This window comes from Stegodyphus dumicola, chromosome 10 (assembly GCF_044657685.1).
Source record: "Stegodyphus dumicola isolate Sdum_Otavi_A_Nest chromosome 10, ASM4465768v1".
NCBI lineage: Eukaryota > Metazoa > Arthropoda > Arachnida > Araneae > Eresidae > Stegodyphus > Stegodyphus dumicola.
Window position 1 is genome coordinate 103,030,490 of NC_140777.1, and position 23,906 is coordinate 103,054,395.

The window sequence follows — 23,906 nt, forward strand, 5'->3', positions numbered from 1 at the left end:
TGAATAGAATAAAAATTAAGCTTTAGCTCAGTTGTACAAGCACACAAAATAATTTTAATTTTGATATGTTAACTAAAGGAAATAAACTTAATGCTGAATTCTAAATGTCAAATAGAGTGAACTTCATTTAAAGTTACTAGAAGATTTTAAATACCTGGGTTGAGTGATTGAAATAAAGCCATTCTTGTTTGCCACTTATTCCATGTCTAAGATATTTTTTTTTTAAATTATAAACAAACGAGATTTTTTAAATATCTGGATTGAATGACTGAAATAAACTTTTTCTGTTTATCCATTTTATGCAGGTCAAAGATAAGTTTTTAATGCTCCAAGCATTACAGGTTTTGTCCCTGAAATTTTAAAATTCCTGAAAATGTCATGAATAAATGGTATTTTCTTGACTATAATTAAGAAACGACTCTCTCACTTCGGACCTTGATTCCTTTTCTTCCAGTCTACATCCAACTCAGAATTGGATACATTAAAAGCTGGTAGAAATTTTCATGTGTAATGAATACGAAAGTCACCCTTCTATATGGAATTTTCCATCCCTAGCACTGAGAGAGTTAAAGAATAAGTAAACAACGTTTCTTTCAAAATCAAAACTAAAAGATCCAATGTAAAATACCATTTTCATTGAATTACTACAAAGGGTTTGCTATGTGCTATCATTAGTAGATTTTAGGGAACGGTTTTTGTAAAATTTGATCTGAATTTGTGCTCACTACATTTGCAGAATATGCTACATAATTTTTATCATTCTTTCTTTTTTCTTTTTTTTTTTTTTTTTTCTTAAAGGTTTCTTAAAAATATAAATTGTTTTTTTATTTTTATAATTAGAAATGTTTGTGTATTAAGTTTTCTATAAAAAATGTAATGTTTTTTCAAACTACAAACATTACATTTTATGTTGTTTAAATATACTTTTAGGAATGGCCAAGGACTTCTGCTTGATGATCAGCTATTGCATGGGAGAACTGATCGTTGTGATACCTTTGATAATAATCCTTTATGTTCTCAAAAAGATTTTCAGTGCAAAATTGTTGAAGTTATTGCTTTTAAATGATATTTCAGATAAACATTCTTAGGGTTAAAGGAGGCTTTTTTCCTTTAAATAAGTATTTTGTTGACCATTATTTTATACTCAGTAGTTGATAATTGGAAAAAAAAAAAAAAAAAAAGTAATAGTATTAGGTATTTCACACAATTTCTTTTTAATTTTCTTTGACATATTGTGTATTAAATATTATATATTTTTTGTATTTTAATGAAAATGAAATATCTAAGTATTTAATAAAATAAGGTATTTTATATGATTTTTTTTAAAAACCCATGACATTTTCCCTCATAACATATTTATCATTTGCACTGGGAAGATGATCATGTGCAATCATCTCAATGTAATTGATATAATGTTTGTTACCTTGTTTAAATATTGTTATTATAAATTTTAAGATATCAAATTTTAATTCGTTTTTTTTTTTTTTTTTTTTTTTTTGTATTAGTTGTATTATTATTTGCTGTGATTAGATTTGAACTAAAATAAGTATTTAAATACTTTGATAATACTAAATAAGGTAAAAATCTGTTCCAGAATCTACCTACTTATATGGACATTTGGAAATAGTGAAAAATTCTGAACTTTTAAGATATGATTAATTCATTCTGTTATATATCAGTTTGATTACTGATTTTTAGTGAGTTTTATTTTTCTATTTATTGTTTAGTTTCTTTATGTGATACTCATTAATTATTGATGTGATACTTATCCATTCTTTGAGTTGTGTTATTTTAATCTACTTATCATTTGCACTTTTTTAAGGTTTTCAGATGTTCTATGTATTGGATATCCATTTGCCTTTAATTAATGGCTTCTTCATTTCTTAAAAAGCTTTTCTTGTTCCAGAAGTATTAACAGATTGTTTTAGTGTGTTATGTGATTTGTAATTTTTTGCTGCTTAGGAAAAAAGTCGAGGTGAGGCCTGAGCACAATTTAAAATACTTTTAATAAGAATATTAGTATTTTGTGCTGATTTTCTCATAATTTGGGAAGAATTTACAATGAAAACAACTATGACAGTTTTGACCTCTTTTAAAAATTACAGAAGATAAGGAATAAATTCCATTAAACTACAAAAAGATTCGAACACCCGAAAAACCTGGCAAGCATTACGAAATACTGAGTGTAGTCAGGGCCAGGTTAAAGTCTTAGAAGATTTTCATGCCTCCACTCATATTTACACTAATTTTGCCACATTCCTTCTCTTTTGATCTTGGTTTAGCTGCACCATACATTCCATTGTAAAACTGCTAGTGTGAAATTTTTGTGGTAAATCCTGAATCCCTAAACACCTTTCTATGGTGACCCGTTTCATTGATGCCCTAAGAACATGCTTATTTTGCTTAATAGTTAATCCAGCTTCGATTTTATTAGCCACATCATTTAAAGGTGTTAGAAGCTACTAAGCTTAGTTTGAATATTATAATTAATTTTGATAAACATACAAAAAATTCCTATTTTAGAAAAGTTTTTTTTTCACATCCCAGAGCTTGGTTTATTGGAAAAAATTGTATATGATCAACTTATTTCTGCAAAGGCAGAACCCATATCAGTACTCAAAAGTTTTGTTCTCTTTTATTGTAAACCTGCTGACAAGGTAAAATCAAATAACTAGCAGGTTAGCAAGAAGTGTTACCATTAATTTATAAAAATTGTCAAGTAGCAAGAAGTGTCACCATTACATTAATATAAATTGTTAAAGTTCATGTAAAAGTTCAGTTTTTCAACGGTTTGAAAATGTCCATAGAGTCAGGTAAAATTTTCCTGTTATATGTTAGCATTTCAGAAAGATTTTTGTTTTCTACTTTAAGTGTTTGAGTTTTATTTTTCATGTGAAACATTTTATGTAAGTATTTCTAAGCTCAATTTTAAAATTATATAACTTTTTTTTATGATGAAGTACTGATATTAAACAAAATGTACAGTATACTCTTTTAGGAGTATTCTTAAATCATGGAATTTCACGTTTATATGCCATTTTTGCCAAAATGAAAAATATGGGAATTTGTAACATAGTCCTCTTGTACTATTTCATGTTATACAAATGCAGACTTCTTTGAGTCTGCATTTCATAAGTTCCTAGTTATGTGCCATATAACTGTTAAGTTATACTTAGTTAACTAGTATATGTTTTTATAGTTTGAGTGAGCAAATTATCATTTTCTTCATTATTTTGAAAGTCACAAATGAAGTCATTTTGAATTCTGTATATTCCAATATCTGACAAACATGCATTTTCATGTAGTATCTGTATAGTCACAAAATAAGTACATTAAAATGCATTTTACTATGTAATAAAGATGTGTGATATTGAATGAAAATGCATGTATTTGTAAGGAAATATTAAAACTGTTATATTATTACTCTCCTGCTGTATTATTCTTACAAAATAATTGAGTTAGATCAGTGATAATCAACTGGTGGTCTGCAAGACACATGAGATCTGTAACAAAATTAGCAAAGTTTATTATTATTGTTTCTGCTATCTTATTATTTTCATTCAAAGATTGTTTGGAATTAAAATTATAAGAGTTTTGAATTATATTAATCAAAGATATATTCAAAATGTTTTCTAAATATAACATACTGCATGGCTTGTGGCTCTAAGATAATAGTTTAAACTGGCTATCAAGCATACAGAAATTGGCTACATTGAGTTAAATAATAACTTGAATATTGTGTTATTTTTAATTTTATTTTTAGTACTTGTGATATCTTTTTGTAAATATTGAGTAGTATCATTTAAATGTATAATTTACAATTTTAGATATTGTATTATTAGTATAATATTGTTGTCAGGAATAAATCAGAGTTTCATATTTGGCAAATCTTAAAAAAAAATTTAAAAAAAAAAAAAAATTGTAATTTTACATATTTGATATTCTGATTTTATTTATTGCTGCTTTTCTAAATAAAAATATCAAAAATATATTAAAACCAGTTATTGAAATTAAGAAAATTCTCTTTTAGAAAGAATTTAGATTCTGTTGTTAGAAATATATTAAATTGATTAACCTTTTGTTTCTAAAAATAATTTTCAACTGCTCAAAAGTGTCTCCCCCCTTCATTTTTTTACATTAGGAACATTAATTTTAGAAAAACAAAATTATTTATTTATGACTATTATATGACTAATTTGTAAAATTTATATTGTACAGACTTGATCAATAGGAGATTATCATATAGTATGTTATAGGTAAAGTAAGGTATTAAAGAAAAGGCTGAGGTAATTGGAAGTGATAGATGTAAAATAAGCGTGCTTAATTTAAAAATTTGAAGAAATTCCACCTGTGCTTGACATTTATTGAAGCATGTTCACTGCCAATTATATGCATTGAGGTATATGTTAATATGTTATTTTTATGTTGGTTGATATTGTGGGTTCTATGTGTATAATTGTTATAGGCGTGACAGTAAATGCTGTAAATATAACTTTTTTGTTTTTGGTTTTACATTTTTTTCATTTGTTTTCCCAAAATTTCACCATGCTATGAGTAGTTTAAATGACAATTTACCAGGGTCTTCCCATCCTAAACAAGCAAGATAAGGGCACAAGAAAACCATTACCAGATGGGGAAAAAAAAAACTTTCAAAATATTTATCAGACATGTGTCTAAATAAATCCAGTTTTTTAAACAAAGAAGAATATGTCCCTCACACAGATGATTCTGAATATTCAGATAATTGCAAGAAGCTAATGAGAAATTTCAACATAGCAAGAATTCGTCATGCTAGGAAATGTAATTTCTGAAGATCTTTCTTTGTATTAGAATGGCTTCTGATGAAATTTCATGTACCTATATTACTGTGGCAGTTAGCATGCTAGAACATAGTGTAATGTATTTCAAGAGATGGACTGATATGAGCTTTTTTTAAGGAAGCAGTATTCTTTTGAATGTTCTGATTGTTTCATATCTTTAATATAAATGTTATTGCTGTGTCTAAGGAAAGATTTAGTCCCACATTTTCAGAATATCATAATTTTGGACAGTTTTACTTGCAACGGGAAGCATTCATTTTAATTGTTTAAATGTTGTGCAAATGAGAAGCAGTAGCTGAACATTTTTAGGAATGCCAATTGTGTAGAAATATTACATTTTCTCAAATTTTCTTCAGTTGAATTATATTTCATTGAAACCTTTTGTTTGTATCTCCTGTGTCATAAAATGTGTCTGCTGAAATGTCGCTCATGTGTATGCATTTAAAATGTAACCATCATACATCGTGTAAAATGTTGACCCTTGACGAAGAAAGAAATATCAATATCGGATTGTTGCTTGCAGTGTACAATTGTATGATATATAGATATACAAAACACTTGAAGTAAAAAATGAAAAAATAGACTTTCAAAGATAAATTCTAGCACTAATGTATCTAAGATTAATTAGATTATTAACAGAGAAACTATCCCTTCAGAAAATGAAGGAAAAAAAAAACTATTACAGTTAAAATACTTTTGTAAGATAGAAGTGTTAGTTAAAGATTAAGTATGAAAGCTTTTTAAAGATTATTATTATTGTTGATATATTGTTCTTTTAAAGATATTATTATACTTAAAAGATAATTATTATTGTTGATTCCATGGAAAAAGACTGACTTTTCAAAGGGTATTTAGCCCTTCTTTGATAAAATCACCAACAATTATTGAAATCTGATCATGTTTCGCCTTCTGTGTCTTCTTGAGTGAAGTTCAGTTTATAATCCAAAGTAATATTTCAACTTCACATGAATTAATTAATAAAAATTAATTAAATTCACACGAATTAATAAAAATTTGTATGAATTTTATTTATTTATTTAATTAGACAATAAAAATATCCTGACATGATCTGATTTCACGAAAAATTTAAATTGGCAAAGTTTGGTTCATTTTAAGATTGAGTTTTGCCAAGTTTTAAAACAAAATGTATAACAGATTTCTTTTTAATAATTGTATTTGCTTAGGTTATTTTTTTAAAGTTCTGAAAAATAAGAAAAGAGTTACATATTATTATGCTTTTAAATGCGTTAAAATTAACAAAATTAGATTAAATTCATTTTCTTAGGCTCTCATATTTAGAATTAAGAAATTAAACTCCTCCCTGTCATCTTATACATATTATGTATATATTTTTTTTCTCATTTCAATTAAGAAAGTTTTCCACGATAAGTGTATATAAAAATGTGTGTATAGTAAAACTAGTACATTAAGTGTAATTTTAACAATTATTCATAGTAGATGAAAATGCTTTGCTGCCTTTAAAAAAAAATGCTTTTTTTAACAAATGAGATTAATTGAATTTTTTTGTCATTATATATCATCTATAAGTATTTTTTTGTTCAGTAATTTGTAAAATATCTGTGATATAAATAACAACAAATATATTTAAGGCCTATTTATCAACTGTAGATTATCTTTGTACTATATATTTTTTTTAATTTATTATAGATTAAATGTGGTGTGTGTGTTTTATTCATGTACTGTATGTCTTAATGCTGGGATTTAATTTTTGTTTGTATCTGAACCTAAATAAATGCTATTTATTATAAATGTAAATGATTGCCATCAACATATAGAGATTAATTGTCCATGACACTGATATTTGCAAAACTAGTCTGGTATGCATCGGTATTGGTTTGTTAAATATATACATATACCTGTATTTAAGAATTATCTGTTTATATGAAAAATTATGTAGTTTTATCTTTATCATCTTGATACAGTGTTATATTTTTTCTTTAAGAGGGAGAACCAGTACTTCAGAGCTTATTATTTTATTTAAGTTTTTAAAGTAACCAAAGATTTACTAGAAATACTGCAAGATTCTATAGAAATATTGGAAATTATTAATTTTACCATCCTACCATAAATATGTTTTAATGAGAGTTTAAAATTATTATTTGTGAGTAGTTCTGAACTTTCATGAACTAGCATAATAATTGAATCATGTGTATGCAATTTTGAGTGTAAAATACTGAATCATGACATTTGAGCTCCAAAAATACATCTGCAATGATTAACTCAAACTAAACTTACTGTAAAAATTTCCCGTCTTTTATTTAGTTGGTTAGTTTACTTTAGAAAAGCTAGCAAAATAAATAAAATTCCCATGTGATCCCATTTCTAAAAGTATTTGAAACTTTAAATTTTTTAAAGGTGTTTTTGAATAATTCTGAAGATGTGTGTAAACAAGTAATATTTTATAATTATCAAATTCATGTAAAGTGTCTGTGCTTAAAAATGTGTAGTTTTATTGATCATGACTTTTCCACTAAACATTTAAATTTGTTTTTAGTTTAGGGATATAGAAACTTTTAATAATTTTTTTCTTGGGATAGTTCTCCCCTTTTCTAGTTAGTACCAAATATCCATTTAATTCACAGTTAACTATTTTTACCTCTCTAAATGAAGAAATATTAATGTATTAATTACAAGAAAATTTGTGATATAAAAAACGTTTAAAGAGCAGAATATTATTCTGACGTTTCAAAACATTTAAATTGTATTAAATTAAGAACTAGATACATTTTTGCAAATGTTTCTGAAAAAATGAGCCCTATGATATGCAGTTAAAAAATTATCTAAAAATACTTTTTTTATTTCTGTAAAAAAAATATGTATATATATAATATATCTAGCAGTATTTCAGATTCGAAAGTCCTAATGTGATTTTAAAAACATACATACTTTTAGGCTAATTTTGTTTTCTAGACTCCATTTTGAAAGTACATTGTCTTCAAATGTATTTAATCGAAGCAATGTATGAAAACTGTCAAGATCATCATATAACTTTGTGTAAAGCAGAGTTTCTTAAACTGTAGGTCATGAACCCCATCTGCAGCAGGGGGTTGCCAAAACTTTTAGCAGTTTTGATATTTCTTTAACTTATTATAATAATTTTACAATTACCAAATATTTTTACACAGTGTATCTGAAACTAGATAAAGATAAGACAATACAAACAAAGAACAAACGACAATGTTTCGATACGTTCTTTTCATAATATAAATGTTCATTTTACTTGCTTTGTACATGATGCTGTCATTTACTTATTTAGAATTTTCTCATTGTTTTATGTTTTAAAATTAAATATTAAAGTTAATTACCTGAAACTGCAATATATAACAGTACAAGTGAAAAAAAATTGACAGTTTCACTCACGCGTGTGTTGGATTTGCGCAATGCTTATGAGGTCCTACAAAATTTTTGTAAATATTATGGGGTCCTGGGGGCCGCAAAAAAAATCTCAATAATAAAAAGGGGTCGCGACTCAGAAAGTTTAAGATGCCCTGGTGTAAAGCAACCAAAATTTTACAATCCATTGTCTTTTCTCTCCTTTTTCTCTTTTTAAATTTATAACTTAATTTTCATATTAATGTATTCCAGTTTTAATAATGTTTTTGTTCATCTTTCTCAGCAAATTTCAAGGTTTATGGCTCAATTTTGTATACCTTATCGCATATTTTATTATCTGCTGAAAAATGCAATTATGATAATGGGTTAATATTTTTCTCATGATGTAAATAGCAAAACATGCTGTTATTAGACACATTGTTCATTGTTGATTTAATGTATCATATAAAAATTATTATATTTATGTCAAAAACAACTTCTAAGATACATGCATGTTATTTATCACGTTTTTTTTTTTCATCTGTTAATGTGTGTATATATATAGAAATATAAAGATATTTAATTTTATGATAGATAGAGCTATGGAACAAGTAATATTCTTTGATTATTATTGACTGTATGTTTTTTAAGTTCATGCTTGTTATATGTTTATTTTGAGTGCTTACTGATTCTGAGAATGAATGAAAGCAATATTTGATCCATCACATAAATGGAAAATTTTGTATTTGATATTTAAAAACTATATGATATTATATATTATTGTGATGTTTAAATTAGTGGTGCGTATATTGCTATGTATGACTTTGATGAAATGCAGATAAGCAATTCTCAGTTTTCTCCCAAATATGTGTGACAGTGATATATATGGCTAGAATAAACGTCTTCAAAAGCAGGTATTTGTTTGAATTTTAAATATAGTGTTATCACTATACTAAAACCATGAATCTACATTCCTTTCATTTTCTTCTCCTAAATGCAATATTTTGGGTGCTTTTGCAATATTTTACATACATCAAACAAGAGATGTATATTCCTGGAGATTCATATAACATAATAATTATGTTGTTGATGCTATTATTGCTTATATTGAGATCCAGTGGTTAAAAAAAGGGATAAGCTTTATAATTAGTAATGGATGGATTGCATCTATACCAGTGTGTAAGATGTATTGTACAGTATTATCACAGTGTAAAGTGTATTGGCACCTTGAACAACTGAGGTGACAGTGCAATCTAGCCTAGCTTTTTTTTCACTTTTGACCAAGAATGTCCTGTGTCCCCAGTAAAAACCTTTTTAAAAAGCTTTCGAATTGGTGGATTTTAAGTATTTATTTTGCATAAACCCTATAAACATAAACACCTATACCATAGATGGAATTAAAAATCTAGCTTTTCAATGTCGGAACTACTTTCATTGATTACCATACTGATAGGGCATCTAGAATAATTACGTAAAAATCATAATCCAATTACTTCTTAAATACCCAACATTTAAACATACATTTGTAATTAAAATTTGTAGTTTGACTTGTTGCTTATGATATGTTAATACGAATGTTATTAAAACTAGAAGGTTCGGGTTAAAGCAGTAAAATATTAAAAATCATGGAAAAGTTGTAAAGGGAGTTCACAAACTGACCCTTTTTTAAAAATTGATGGGAGGGGAGCATAACATATCTTACTATTTGCGAATCAAATAATAATTTCGACTGTGAATTAGTATCTCTTACATTTAAAAATTTTTTCGGATAATTTTTCAACCTAAAACGGCCCCACATGTATGATGTATGAAACTTACGCATTACAAGGTTGGTTATTTAAATTTGTTAATTTTGATGAAAAAGTGCAGTGGCTACTTTAATAAGGAAGTGCTTTTTCTTGTGTTGGCATACAAATTTGTAGCATTCTTACATCTTTTTAATATGACCATCTAAGTCTTTTTTTATTTTGAGTCATTATGCATATATTCAGTATATTATGTGGGATGTGATATGATATAAAATATCTCATAGGTTAGTATAAAAATAAAAAATGAACCTTCGTGTTTCCAAATCTTTATTTAAAAGTTAATGTGATTTTTCACATTGGGACAAACCTGTACTATTTAAAAAAAAAAAAAAAATTGTTTATTATCGCTATATGCTACTGTTAATACATCAAACTGATTTCTATAGAAGCTGTTCGCGTATATTAGTATATAGTATATATAGACTAATATATGCATATATAGACTGAGGCTGGTAGGTAGTATTGTGATCATAAGTAATATAAGAAAAAATAGAACTAGTTTATTAGAAAGAAATTTTAAGGTTAATATTTACATTTTTACAGCAGGTGGCTACCGTTAGGTTAAAAATAAAGACTGTAAATCAGCATGTATTCAAATAAGGTTGTGGGCAGCGCATTCGTAGCTAGCTATTGTTCTACATATACTCGAAAATATGCCAAAAACACATCAATTTTACGGAAAGTTGAAACCTGGGGATGACGAGAAAATACCTTTATGTTTTCACCCTGTGAATAAGAACATTAAGATTTTCTGTGATGTCGCACAGAAAGACATCATTCATAATTTTAAAGTTCGCTATAAATTTTAATGTTTCATCTAAAACATGAAATAATTTCTTGGCATAAACAAAAAAGCTCCGCAACTTTTCCTTTGTTTAATCATCCTATCAGGGTATGCAAAAGTACACTGCTATAATTTTTTGCTATTTTAAACCGCTATTTTTTGCAACACGTTTTTAAATTTCTCATTATTCAATTCGCGTGAATGAAGAAAATTCGTTGCATTAATTGCAGTTTTCGCCACGGCGTTAATTCTGGATGAAAGAAACGTGTTGCCAATTTTTCTTGGTGAATGATACTATGAAACGGTAAGGGATTTGTGAAATCATATTTTTAAGGAAACAAATCCATTTTCGGGTATTGTTTGGGATCACAAGCTAATTTCTATATATATATTATACAATTGTCTTCTACAAATATACTAATAATCATAGTTTCTAGTTTGATTCTTCATAGGAAGAAATTTTAAAAAATCTTCGTGAATTTAATTCTCCTCGCTACAGAATTTAACAAGACTAAGTGCTTGCGCTGAAAAGGAAAGGTATCTGAGGGAACGTGAACTTCGAAATAAAAATGCGTTGTCTTCTATACTCGAACCTGTGGAAAGCAATATGGCTAAAAATGGGGTATATAAAAATTTGTGTATAACACGGCCACGAAATAAGCTAATACATTGAAAACAAAATGAAATGAAATACATTGTCTACAACAAAATGAAATAAAATACATTGTCTACCTAACATCACTACAGAATTTAACAAAACGGAGCACTGTGATTTGTTGAAATGTAGATGATGAATCAAAAGCCAAACTAAAATATGTAAATTTTTAAATCTAAAATATGATCAGAAATGTTTTTTTGCAATATTTTTAATGCCCTTAATGCTGCAAATCCTCAAAGTTGCCTACTTTTAGTTTGCGCAATTACTTGGTTTTTATTACTAAATTTATCAAATAATACATTAGAAGCATTTATAAAGTATTCTTTCGCAATTTCTACGTCAGTAAAAGGCTACGCCACTTATTCTGTCCCTAAGGTACAATTTGTGATCTTCACCATGGACCTTATAAGAGATAGACTAACCCAGTGGGCGGGGCGCGTGTCACCAACATGTCGGCAAGAAAACGTAGGGACGATCAGGTTTACTTTAACACTGAAACATAAGGCGTTTGTATCACATAACTCTTTTTAATTATTAAATGTGATACGTTGTATAATGATGAGATTATGAAAGCCACAGTTTTTTCCAAATAGAATTTAATATATCTCATTAAAGCACTTTTTACTGCATTTAGCGCATTTTTTTTCACGCGTAGTTCTTGTACACAAACATCTTTACTTTGGTAAAACGCTAAAAACTCTAAGCACAAAATTTATTAACGTAATTTTGCGTAAAAATTAAGTAAAATTAAATAATATTGATAGTACTTGATGCTTTGAAATAAATAAGGTAAAATTAAACAAGATCTGATAAAATTTTTTTTTTAATTTAATGAACATTTTCAGGCAGTGATTTTCCAAACTATAATAACATTAGAAAACGATCATATTTATTTTATTACATGATTATTAACATTAAAGTGGGTTAGTTATTTTAATAATTCATAAAATTCGGAGCATAAAATTTTCTGAGCGTAATGAAGGGGGAAAAAAAAAGATAAAATAAAATCTAGAAGCACTCAGATTTTATATTACGCCCAAAAGGAACTAAAGTTTTGGGTGTTACCTATATTTACTGAATATCATGCTCTTCGCCCGTAAACCACATATATTTGAAAACAGAATATCTTTAGAATTTCCGCACTGGAGATAAAAATGTCATTTTCCGTACAGTGTTACCATTGCTCGCTTTGAAATCGTTGAGTTTGTTGATTAAAAATTCGTTTTACAAAATATGAAATAGATTAAAAAAAATTCGAAATTCGGGCGTCCAGATGCCCATGTTCAGGTGGAGGATTACATTATTCAAAATTTGGTGGCTCTAGATACCGTCGTTTTTGTCACAGTGCAAGAAACATACATGTATTCATGCAGATTCTACATTATTTAATTTCTTTACATATAATACAGGGCGATCATATTTGGTAACAACAATTTGCAAGGAACACGGACACTTATAGTAAAAAGCGCAAAATGCCGCTTCGAAATTAACAGCTTTTCTAGGCTACCGCCGCTTTGGGTTAATAAATTAAATTAAAAAAATCTTATGAAGAACTAAAAATAAATTAATAAAATAATCACTATAAATACAATAAGCAAAATTAATTATTACGGCTAAATACAATTTTACTATTAAATATAAATGTATAAAAATTAAGATTTCAAACGTGCTTATCACTATGATATATTAGGAAATATAATTAAAATAATATTCCTTTATAGAAATTGTGCTATACTACTCATAGAATTTTAAACAAAACTTTCAAAAATTCGTTTTTAAATATTTTAGTATTTTTTACTTATTTACACCAATAAAAAGCATAAAAATTGCAAGAGAAAATTGTTTTTTGAAATTTTCTGTTAGTTCAGATTTAAAATTTAATTTTCTAAAAGAAGTAGTTACAAATTTTCTTACAGCATAGGAAAAGCTAAAAAAATATCCAGCCCTGAAAGCATGCAATAGCTTTATAATTATTTGGAACGTTAATTATGCTTGATAAATATGCTAAATTTTTAAAAATCAATCTCAATTTCAAAAATAAAAATACGTAGAAATTCTAATTTGTGAAATGAGGCGCTACAACCAGCTTTTCTTGACAATTATACACGCTGCAATGAGCAACCACTGTTAAATTTCTGCAATTCGTCCCTACTCCTCAGGATGTGATCAAGGTGACAGCCGGCAACGCCTCAGACGAGGGAGAAAACCCGTTTGGTTTAAGTCTATTTCTTAAGGTCCATGATCTTCACATGCTTACGTCATAAAACACTTTTTGGGTTTGTTTTTCCGACGTGATTAACGTTCATCCCGTTCGCGCCTCCTGTTTTTGTCTTGTGGAAGTTCACTTAGGATATTGATTTCATGACTCTCAGTCTCTCTATATTATTAAAGAGCTTTTGAAGAGAAACAGAAAAACTTTTACCTATACCATCCCGAAAAATTTAGCAGTGAAAGAATACAGGTGAAGTTATTGTGAAGCGAAATGCTGATATGTGACGGCATTTAATTGACTTCACTCTCTGTACTTATTGACCAATTTCTGCGCCATTATTTGAATATCTAAGTAGCTTCTTTCATTTTGATGTTGACTTTCAGAAGACAAACATGTATGCCAGCAAAACAAATTAAAAATATTTTCACTCTGGAAAAGAAGCCAAACATTCTGAAATCCCAATTACGATGAAACGGGATGGAAAACGTTGAATCGGATGAACAGCGAGTAACAACAAACAAAAAAGGAATAAATAATATTCTTGGCAGTTATAAGGAGTTTCCAACAACACTAAACATTTAACGTTTAAAATATTCTGTGATCCTAAATACAGCGTCCTTTCAGGGACACAAAATGCCTATTTTCATTGTCGATGAAATTGGAAAAAAATTCAGATTGATTTCCTTATAATCTTATTTATAAGGAATTACAAAAAGATTTGGAGAACCGATAATAAGTCTCGTCTGAGGAAAACAAAGAGCTCTTTCTCGATCCAAATTTCAGTGCAGATGTACTTCCAGTTCTTAAAGACTAGCGGCAACGTCATTTAATTTTATAATCATGCAGAAGTTAAAACACAAGAAGATTGAAAAAATTGTTAACACTATATAGAAAACAGTTTGCTTAAGGATTGCGTAATTTTGCCGCTCAATTTATACAAAGCCCTAAGAAATCACGGTTTGGAAATGTTGAATGATATTTACTTTGTTTAGGACTGACTGATTTATTGTGAGCATAAAGTTTTCCTTATTCTTATTTTTGAAGTTGAATGATTTCAGAAAATTAATAATTGTTGTTAATAAATTATTAATTTTTCATTTCTTTAAAGGAAAGGTATTTTTATTTTATAAGAAGTATCAAAATTGAGCCTACCTTTTCTTCCTGGGGTCAGAGTATCGCAAATATATTGAATTAGATGTTCAAAAACAAGTAATCCACAAAATGTAAAGGCCACGAAGACGAACACTATGTTGTATTGATTTTCAATAAACCGCAAAATTATATAAGTCGCGTGAAATCGTAATAGTCTTTCTTCAGTTTAAGCATTTACGCAAAAATCGGCAATTTCGTTTTAAACTGCTTGATATCATTTATCTGTCGTGATATCCTTTCGAAACGCGTGACATTGTTAGTCTTTTTTCAGTTATCAAAAAAACGGTACTTTCACTTTCCACTTCTGTTTACCGATGAGGAACAACATAATATCGTAGTAGTCTTTTTTTTTTTTTTTTTTTTTTTCCAATTTAAACACTAAAAAATTCCTAACAATTTTTAATTAACCGGGGAGTGAGGAAAATGCCGTATCGTTTTCGCAGAAAAAAGATATTGTTACGAATTCTATACATAGATAGATGATTTTAAAGCAGATATATGTGAAATTGTTGTATTTTTCCGTGTACTGTAACATGAAAAATCTAGAGGGACAAGCTTTGCCGGAAAGTAAGAATGTAGGGGCAAGTCGCCCAACTCAGCGACTATTTGGCGACATTTTTATCCGGTCCCTGTATCACTGTAATAAGTATTGTAGTTGAATAAATGTAATTGATCACTATATTAACTGTAACCTTAATTCGACCCTCATATTGCTTTCCAGTAATTTCGAGGAGCAGAAATCACTAGAAATATCTCAGCGGCCGAGTGAAAACTATATAAAACCGGAAAGAGCTTCTGCTTTCAGCTGTTGTTAGCTGTCAGCTCAGCATTGAGTTTCAAGTACTTCTCCGGTTTAGCTTCGCTCTTTAGTTGCACTTTGCATTGCTTGCGTTTAGCATTCTTAGTAGTTTGAAGTGTGACTACTGATCGTACTGTGTGATGCTGTGAAGATTTATAGGAGTATTTTTGTTTAAAGTTCCAGATCTCTGAAGTGCTTCTTTTGTTAAAATAAACTTTATCAGCCTATCATTGGATCTCTGTGCATTCAATCTGTAACGAACCCATACGCACGCAACAATATATTACCTCGCAATTGAATACGCATAAATGACCACGAAATGAAATGATATTTAGAGGGAAGTATGTGGAGGTGCAACGTGAAAAGTTGTAAACAATAACGACAATAACAACAACAACAAGGGCATTTGATCCGGCAACTGGTTTATTGGTTCCAGAATGCCATTCCTCACAGTGCTGCGTTTCATCTACTGTTGGAAAAAGGAACTAACGTCTCTTAAGTGGTGCGATAAACAGATCTGTGTCAAAATACAACGGTTGAGTGCAGCAATTTTATGAGAGAAGTTTGTTCACTAGATTTGCTTAGACAACCTAAAGGACGAACAGGTGGGCCTAGAAAAGTAATTGAGATTGAAAAGCATTTGTTCGTGTGACGAAAAAGCACCGCTGGCAGGGTACTTCCACAACAGGGAATATTCGACGGGTTAATGCCGTGAAAGTGGCAAGTATTTTAATTCAGGTTTCAAATCGGGAAACAAAGCATCAGCGATTGAAGATCACTTAGTGGAAGGATCGACAATATATCCAGATTGTTGGCGAGCCTTTAAAACAGACGAGTTAGAAAAGGCTGGTTGCAGCAAGTTTATGTGTTTAATTTTGTTGATCTAACAACGGAAGATCGCAATAAAATATGGAAAGACTGTAGGCACCTTGTTAAATGACGAAACAAAAAGCAAAAAGGTACTGTTCGGCATTATCTAGAGACGTATCCTTCAGAATTCATGAAGCAGAAATCCTCTGGGAAAGATATGCCTTTTGATACTATATTAAAAGCAATCTCTGTGATATAGCAGCTACAAACTATATGTGAGTAAATTAAACTTGCGATAATCTTGGCGCTGTTTTGATAAAAGAGACCGTGAAAATCAAGTAGTACCGATATGTTTAACATTAATAACAAGTTACAAAATTAGTATTAAAGTTGAGTACATATTTATCCTCTTTCGCGTAACATTCCTTTTTCCCCCTCTAGTTTTTTTTTTTTTTTTTTTCTTAATTTAAAAGGTCTAAAACTTGAACCGAAACTCGTTACAGAAGATAAAGTGTCCTTCTCGCTCACGATAATTCTGCAGTATAACACATGCGATATTCAGCGGTTTTAACAATGCTTGTGAAAACTGAAATGCATTTATTTAATGTCAGTATTATATATTAGCATATGAAACTTAACTCACATGATGTAATGCAAGAATTTAATCCTGAAGCTCTAAGCCAAGGGCTGATGAAAGACATCTTTTATAACTGGCGATCGGCCTTCACTGAAGTTGTTAACTGTAGAGTAATCTTCATTTACTTTGCCATTTCATTCAAAAATAAAGTCCACGATTTTTCATATTTATCATATATCTAATTCAATATTTAACATTCTTTACTATAAGGGAAAAATATTTTCTCAAAAATAACGAAAGAAAAAAATGTAAGTAATAATAATAATAAATAAATCGAAGAAAACTAACACATGTCCCAGACAGAAGGTCTAACCACAGCAATTTGGAAAAGAGAGGAAAATTATTGTTTGCATTTAGAAACATTTTGATTTAAAAAAAATTAAGAAAGAGAGAGAAAGAAAGAAAGAAGGAAAAATAAAAATAATTTTAAAAAAGTAAAATGAAGTGAATAAATCATACAGAGTGATTCCAAATTAATGGTACAAACTTAGAGGGTAGGTACAGAACAAAGCCACGAATAATAGTCATATGGGAAACTCAGATCGCAATCCATTTATTTAGCCATCAGTACAACTTAAAATATATTTATAATTTGAAAACTTTAAAATGAGATTGAGATCACATAACATCTCATATGAATAGCTTCATACAAAGACCAGCACCCACCGAAAATTTTATCCCTCATTTAAAACGATCTTGCTTCACTCTACGTCAAGAAACACATTTGCATATTAGTAATATGCATAAAAAACAATGTTGCCGGTAGAGGGCAGTAGGTGCGCATCTCAGTAGGGGAAGACGCAATTCATTACTGTGCTGTCATCAGTGATGGGAGGCTTTTATGAATGCCGAAAAAGCAGACATGCATCTACATGTACGGCCGTGCAAACAGTAACGCTGGAGCTGCTTTACGAATGTATCACACATGGTTTCCGGGTATACGACTGCCGAATCTCAGAATGTTTCAGCGGTTACATCGTCAACTTTGTGAAACAGGTTCTTTCCACGTCACCAGATAGGATGGCAGTCGACGACGAACTGCAAGCAATCCAAAGGTTTGAAGAAAGCTTCTTGAACATTGTGGCTGATAGACTCAAGTCAACATTTGGAGTGTGTTAAACGAAAACTGCTTACAGCCCTTCCGGGAGGGTGTATTTAATGCGTACAGTTCTCATGTGTGGGCAACTGAGAATTCAAACACAACGAGACTGCATGCATCTCAGCAAAGACTCAGTGAGAATGTATGGGTGAGTATAGTCCACGAGTTTTCAATTAGCCCATACCTACTGCCGTAGCGACTCAGTCGTCAGCGTTATCTGAATTTTCTTAATTTCAGAGCTGTTGCAAGATATTCGGATGTCCATTCGTAAACGAATGTGGTTCCAGCATGATGGCGCGCCAGCCCATTTCAGAACTGATGTTAACACTTACCTGAATGCCGTTTTTAGAGACTGATGGATAGGCCATAGTCGACCAATCACTTGGCCACCCCGATTTCCCGATTTATCGAGCCGCGATTACTTTTCTGAAAACATCTGAATCCAGTTGCTGAAAATCTCGTTATTATTTATGCGACTCCAGTTGCCTCAGCTGAAAATCTCGTTGCTCGAATATCAGTAGCTGCTCCATATGTATGTGAAATACCTGGAATTTTGGCCAGTGTACGTCAGTCTCTCCACTGACGCTGTAAAGCATGTGTCACCTTTGGTGATGGGAATTTTGAACAGTTCTTGTAAATATCATGTTTCAGTTGAAGTGAGACCACCTTGTATTTATGACTAAATAAATGGATTGCGACCTGTGTTTCCTATTTGAATATTATTCGTATCTTTGTTCTGTACCTCCCTTCCAAGTTGTTTCATGAATTTGGAATCACCCTGTATTTCAAAAATCAGGAAACTAAAAAATATATGTAATGGGCGAGGAATGCTTGGTGTTATTGGCACACAAACGCTCTACGTGGAAAAGTGCATATTTTTTAACGTAAAAGATTTATGCATTCGCGGCAGCCGTCCTATTTAGCGAGTTCCTGTCCGATGCGAATTGGCAGTGGTCATCCGCATTGGGTTAAAACACAATATTTTGTTGCGATAATATCATTTTATATATGTTGTAATGTATTATACAGTGTGTTTAGTGTATGACAATATAAGTAAATATGGGTTTTGTAATATATGTGTTTTTAATACCTCTACATACCTTCTAACGTAAAACTTCTACGCACTTTGCTGGGGATTTCCGTACCTGGCTCATTGAAAATTTTCAGCGAAGCCGAATCGGATAAAAAAGTCCCCTGAAAGGACACTCCGTTCGCCTAACCTCACATCATGTCATTTTTGGTTATGTAGAATGGCCAAAAAGTGTGTTTATGCAACGAAATTAAATGCTCAGATATGCATGAAAGAAATGCAATACCCTAGACATTATATCACCAGGCATGTGCACCCGTGCTTTGCAGGCTACATGGAACAGGTTTAAAAAATGTTTGGACAATGATGGCAAAATGCGGAGATCATGTGAAAATACCATCATGTAAATTTGTTCGGTATTGTTCAATCGAGAAGATTCAAGTAAAGGTGAGTGAAGAATTTTCTATTTCACATATAGTTTTTTGGATCACACACTTTTTGGATCAACTTATAAGAATTGTGAGCATTGGTTTACTTCACAATTTTGATTCAATTCCTATTACAATTTTTGTTCAATACTGTTACGAATTTTGTACATAAACGGACAATTTTAGTGAAATTATATGCGAAATTGCTGTATTTCTTTTGTATAATGTAATATGGAAATCTAAAGAAGCGACGTTTGCCAAAAAAGTAAGAATCCAGGAGCAAATCTATTAAACATTCAGGAAATGGCTATCTTGCTAATTGGCTATATCGCCAAGCTGGTAGTGGTTTTGCGACTAATTTTTGTCGCCTAATTTGACTAGAAATCGTCAAAAGGCGCGAAATTTGGCGACATTTTGGTCTGGTCCCCGTATTTTCGTAATAGGTACTACATTTGAATAAAATATAATTGGTCACTATATTAGCTGTAACCGTATCAGGCTCTAGTATGCCTTTCAGTAATTTCGAAAAACCGAAAGAACTAGAAAAATGTCGGCGGCCGGGTGAAAACTATATAAGGCTTTGAGAGAGCATCTGCCTTCAGTTGTTTTTGTTGCGAGTTGTTACCTCAGCGTGAAACGGAATACTCAGATATCTCCGGGTTCACTGCGCTCTTTACATAAGCTTTGCATTGCGTTGTGTTTAACGTTCTTAGTAGTTTGAACTACTGATTGTACTCTGTGATATTGTGAAGAGTTGTACGATCATTTTTGTGGAAGTTCCAGAGCTCTGAAGTGTTCCATTTCATAAAAGAAATTTTATCAGCCTATCACCGGAGCTGTATGCATTAATCTTTAGGAACCTGTCGTACGCAAGCAACAATACAAATGAATGTGGTCTTTATTTTCTGGGCGATATTAGTTGTCCTTGAATTCCTTCCTACGATCTTGCATGTATGATAACTGCGTCTACTAAGAAATTTGCCTCTATTTGCATCTCGCCTAAGAACGAATTGTTAACTAATTTTAGAATATTGTCTTGCTTGCTTAGAATTTTTACTTTGACTTTTCTTCCTTATTTCAAGGATTAGCATTAGACATTTATGAATATATTAATTCTGATGTCTTTTATTTATTACGCGGAATTTTTGCGAAATCTGTGAGTGCAGCATTCTGCTCTTTTTTTTTTCTTGTCAGTTATTATTAAAGCCCGCATACGAGTCTGAATTTCAATTGTGTAATATTACAAGAATAGTCTGCAACGACGGACTAAAAAGCACGAGAATAGCAATCAAATGTAATTATAGCTTGCTATACGCGTAAACGATAGTCTGAATGTCAAACAAAGAAATGATCCGCAAAACCCGACTTTCATTTCAAGTTGTTCATTCAACCAAATATCAAATATTTCTGAAAGAAACTTCCGCTATTATCCGTTCTCATTCGGATTTAGCAGTCAAACATCCACTCGTTTTCAGGTGTTAACATTTATGGCAAAGAGCACAATATGTGAAATGGGACCGAAAATAAAATTTGCCTCTTTCGAACTTCTTATCATTCTCATTTGCGTGAAGCAATCACCTAGAGATTAGCTGCCTATGGATATTCTCTCTACAAGCGCCCGCTCTTTTCTTAATTTTGACCCACCAGCTTTCGAGCGGTATAGTCGCCGAACACTGGTAGTTCGGTCCAAGGTTCGAATCCTGCGAACAGGCAGATTGCATGGGCATTTTCGTGGTTTTCTGCATGTGCAAAGCATACGAGCCAGTTTTCCTTAAAATGCCCTCAACAAATGCATCCCTCCCCTTGAGCAGATCAAGGGATTTGCCGTAATCAAGAAAATCAAAATCAAATTCTGCTTCATTTTCAGTCACCATTATGGACAAGGAGACGCAGAAAGATAACATAATGTGTTACTAGAAATTGGTTGCCAGGAGATAGATGAAGAAATATCCCACTGACTTGCCACATAATCCGTTCTGCGGTCCCTTGATATGAAACTTTTGAATCATTTAAGGGGATAATGGAAACAAAGCTGGAATCCATGAATACAGGGTATTTCGATGTTGTTATTCTAATGCTCATCAAAATAATTTCTTTCCCTACTCGGCAGATTCCCTACGTAATCCTATGTAAGCCTGGCAAATGAAAAATCTAAACGTAATGTTCCTTTGGTAAGAAAAAATGACACGTGAACAGAAGTAAAACACCTTGCCTCTGCGATGGCGCTGAGGAATCTGAAGTGCGAAATGTTTAGGCGAAGGAGAAAATTATGAAATGGGTGAGAAAAAGGCTAATCACGAGAGATCTCCTCACAGATCATCTTTCAGCTCTGAAACAAATTTGAGAAAATTAATTCATTTTTTTTTTTTTTTTTTTTTTTTTTTTTTTGACAATTTCGGCCAGGAAAAGTACAATTTTCAGCTTCTCTAGTGAAGATGGGTCCTGTCGTTTTTATTAGTAATATGAATGATGGTTATTGAATTCAGAATCAGTTACCGGACTTATCTATGGTCATTTCATCTGGTGCATGAACAAATGGATCCATCTTTGGATATTCGCTAGCGGCTGGCTCATCTGCCATTTTACTGGAGGAAATCGACTTCTTCGGAAGTTGGGATACATTCAGAAACCTTTAAAAGAAACCCAGATGATCAGATTTGCATCTAACACATGTTGGCTTTTCTTCCTTCAGCAGCTTATGTGAACATGTAAGCTTGATGAGCTTACATATTCTTGTCCGTAAAGAGTGCCTCATTATTGCAACCGATTTGTCCATGTCCTAATCGAGAGCATCATATAGATACGCGCATACAGCAGCGACGTTAGACCAAACCATTATAAAAGACTTCGAATCGTTCTAAAAAAAGTACGAAAACGGAAAAAATTTAAAAGAAAAATGTCTGAAAGATTTCAGATTTTAACGGTCACCAAACCAAAAAGTTTCGTTAAGGCTGTTTTACTTTTTTCGCTGAACACGCAGTCTCCCAATCTACTCTTGCACTCCCTCTGCTAACTTTTTTTTAAAGCTTTTTAATTATTATTCAGCATCGTTTCCTTCGCACTTACATACAGTTCCACATACTGCTCAACAACAAAATCACAAAATAGTTTGAAAGTTGTAGCAGCATATATTTAGAATTTCCGATTGAATAGTTAATTGTTAGCATACGTTTTTATAATTTTTTCCATTCTTTTCTCAGTTCATCATATCAAAATTCTGTATTCTTATAGTAAATTACTAACAAAACATTTTGTTGTCTTTTTATGTTAGCTGTGTAGTGTTAACTTTATTTATTTAATAGAACGCTCTTGCCACTTCAAATTATTATAAATTCAAATTCAATTCAATGGCAAAATCGTAAAATATTTAAAAACAGCATATCTTCATAATTTCTGATAGAATGTTAGAGGCTGCCATATATGTTTTTATATTCACTATATTGTTTCTATAAAAACTAACTCCTTGCACAGCCAGCTGTCTAAAATTGTTATAATAAAAACGAAAAAGTGTATAATGATTTTAATGACTCCTAGTGAAATTCGCTAGTACAGAACAATCTCAGAAAATATCATATTATATGGGGCTGCCATACGGGGAAGGAAGCTTACTGCCTATATGAGGAGGCAGCTTCTCACTATACAAAGAATTCAACTTTTGATCATATGCAAAGGTTATAGAACATTCCCAACTGCGGCACTGCTAGTGCTGGCGGGTATCCCTCCACTCGACCTTCTAGTGGAGAGAGAATCACTATTAGTAAGGACATTGCGCCTGGAAAATAACGTCTCTCCTGTGGCATAAGACATTCTACCATACAGACTATGAGAAGCGCAAGCCGATAATGCTTGGACACCCTGCAGATACGCATTTATCGCACACAATATACATGCAACACACCCCGCCAAATGAGAAAGCATTAGCTATTTATACAGATGGCTCAAAGACGGAAAAAGGCACAGCCTGCGCCTACTACGTACTCCAAGAAGGAGAAGTGGTTAAAACGTGGGAAAGACGACTGGCAGACAAATACCGTCTTTCAGGCAGAGTTTTTTGCATTAAAAGCAGCCATCAATTAGGAATAAAGGTCAGCATATATAGCGACTCTGTCTCAAGTTTGGAGTCCATCCGAGGGCACAAGACAAGGAGTCCTTTGGTGCAAGATATTCAGAAAATTCTTCTAAGTATCGCACCAGATGACAGACCTATCCTGATCTGGGTTCCAGCTCATGTGGGTATTTCTGACAACGAAGCGGCGGACGTGCTTGCGAAATCTGCCGCCAATGACTCCAGTAGACTAGAAAACGCAGTAAGTGTCCCGCAGTCCTATTTAAAAAA

General features: G+C 31.2%; 1 protein-coding gene across 1 annotated transcript in view; it reads left to right on the forward strand.

Moving 5' to 3' along the window:
- sky (GTPase-activating protein skywalker) overlaps nucleotides 1-9,066 on the forward strand; it is an 80,336-nt gene extending 71,270 nt beyond the window's left edge. Inside the window, exon 12 of the mRNA XM_035374439.2 lies at nucleotides 931-9,066. Within this exon, the coding sequence (XP_035230330.1) occupies nucleotides 931-1,066 (136 nt within the window). The 3' untranslated portion in view covers nucleotides 1,067-9,066. The remainder of the gene's footprint in view (nucleotides 1-930) is intronic.
- Nucleotides 9,067-23,906: the final 14,840 nt, after the last annotated feature.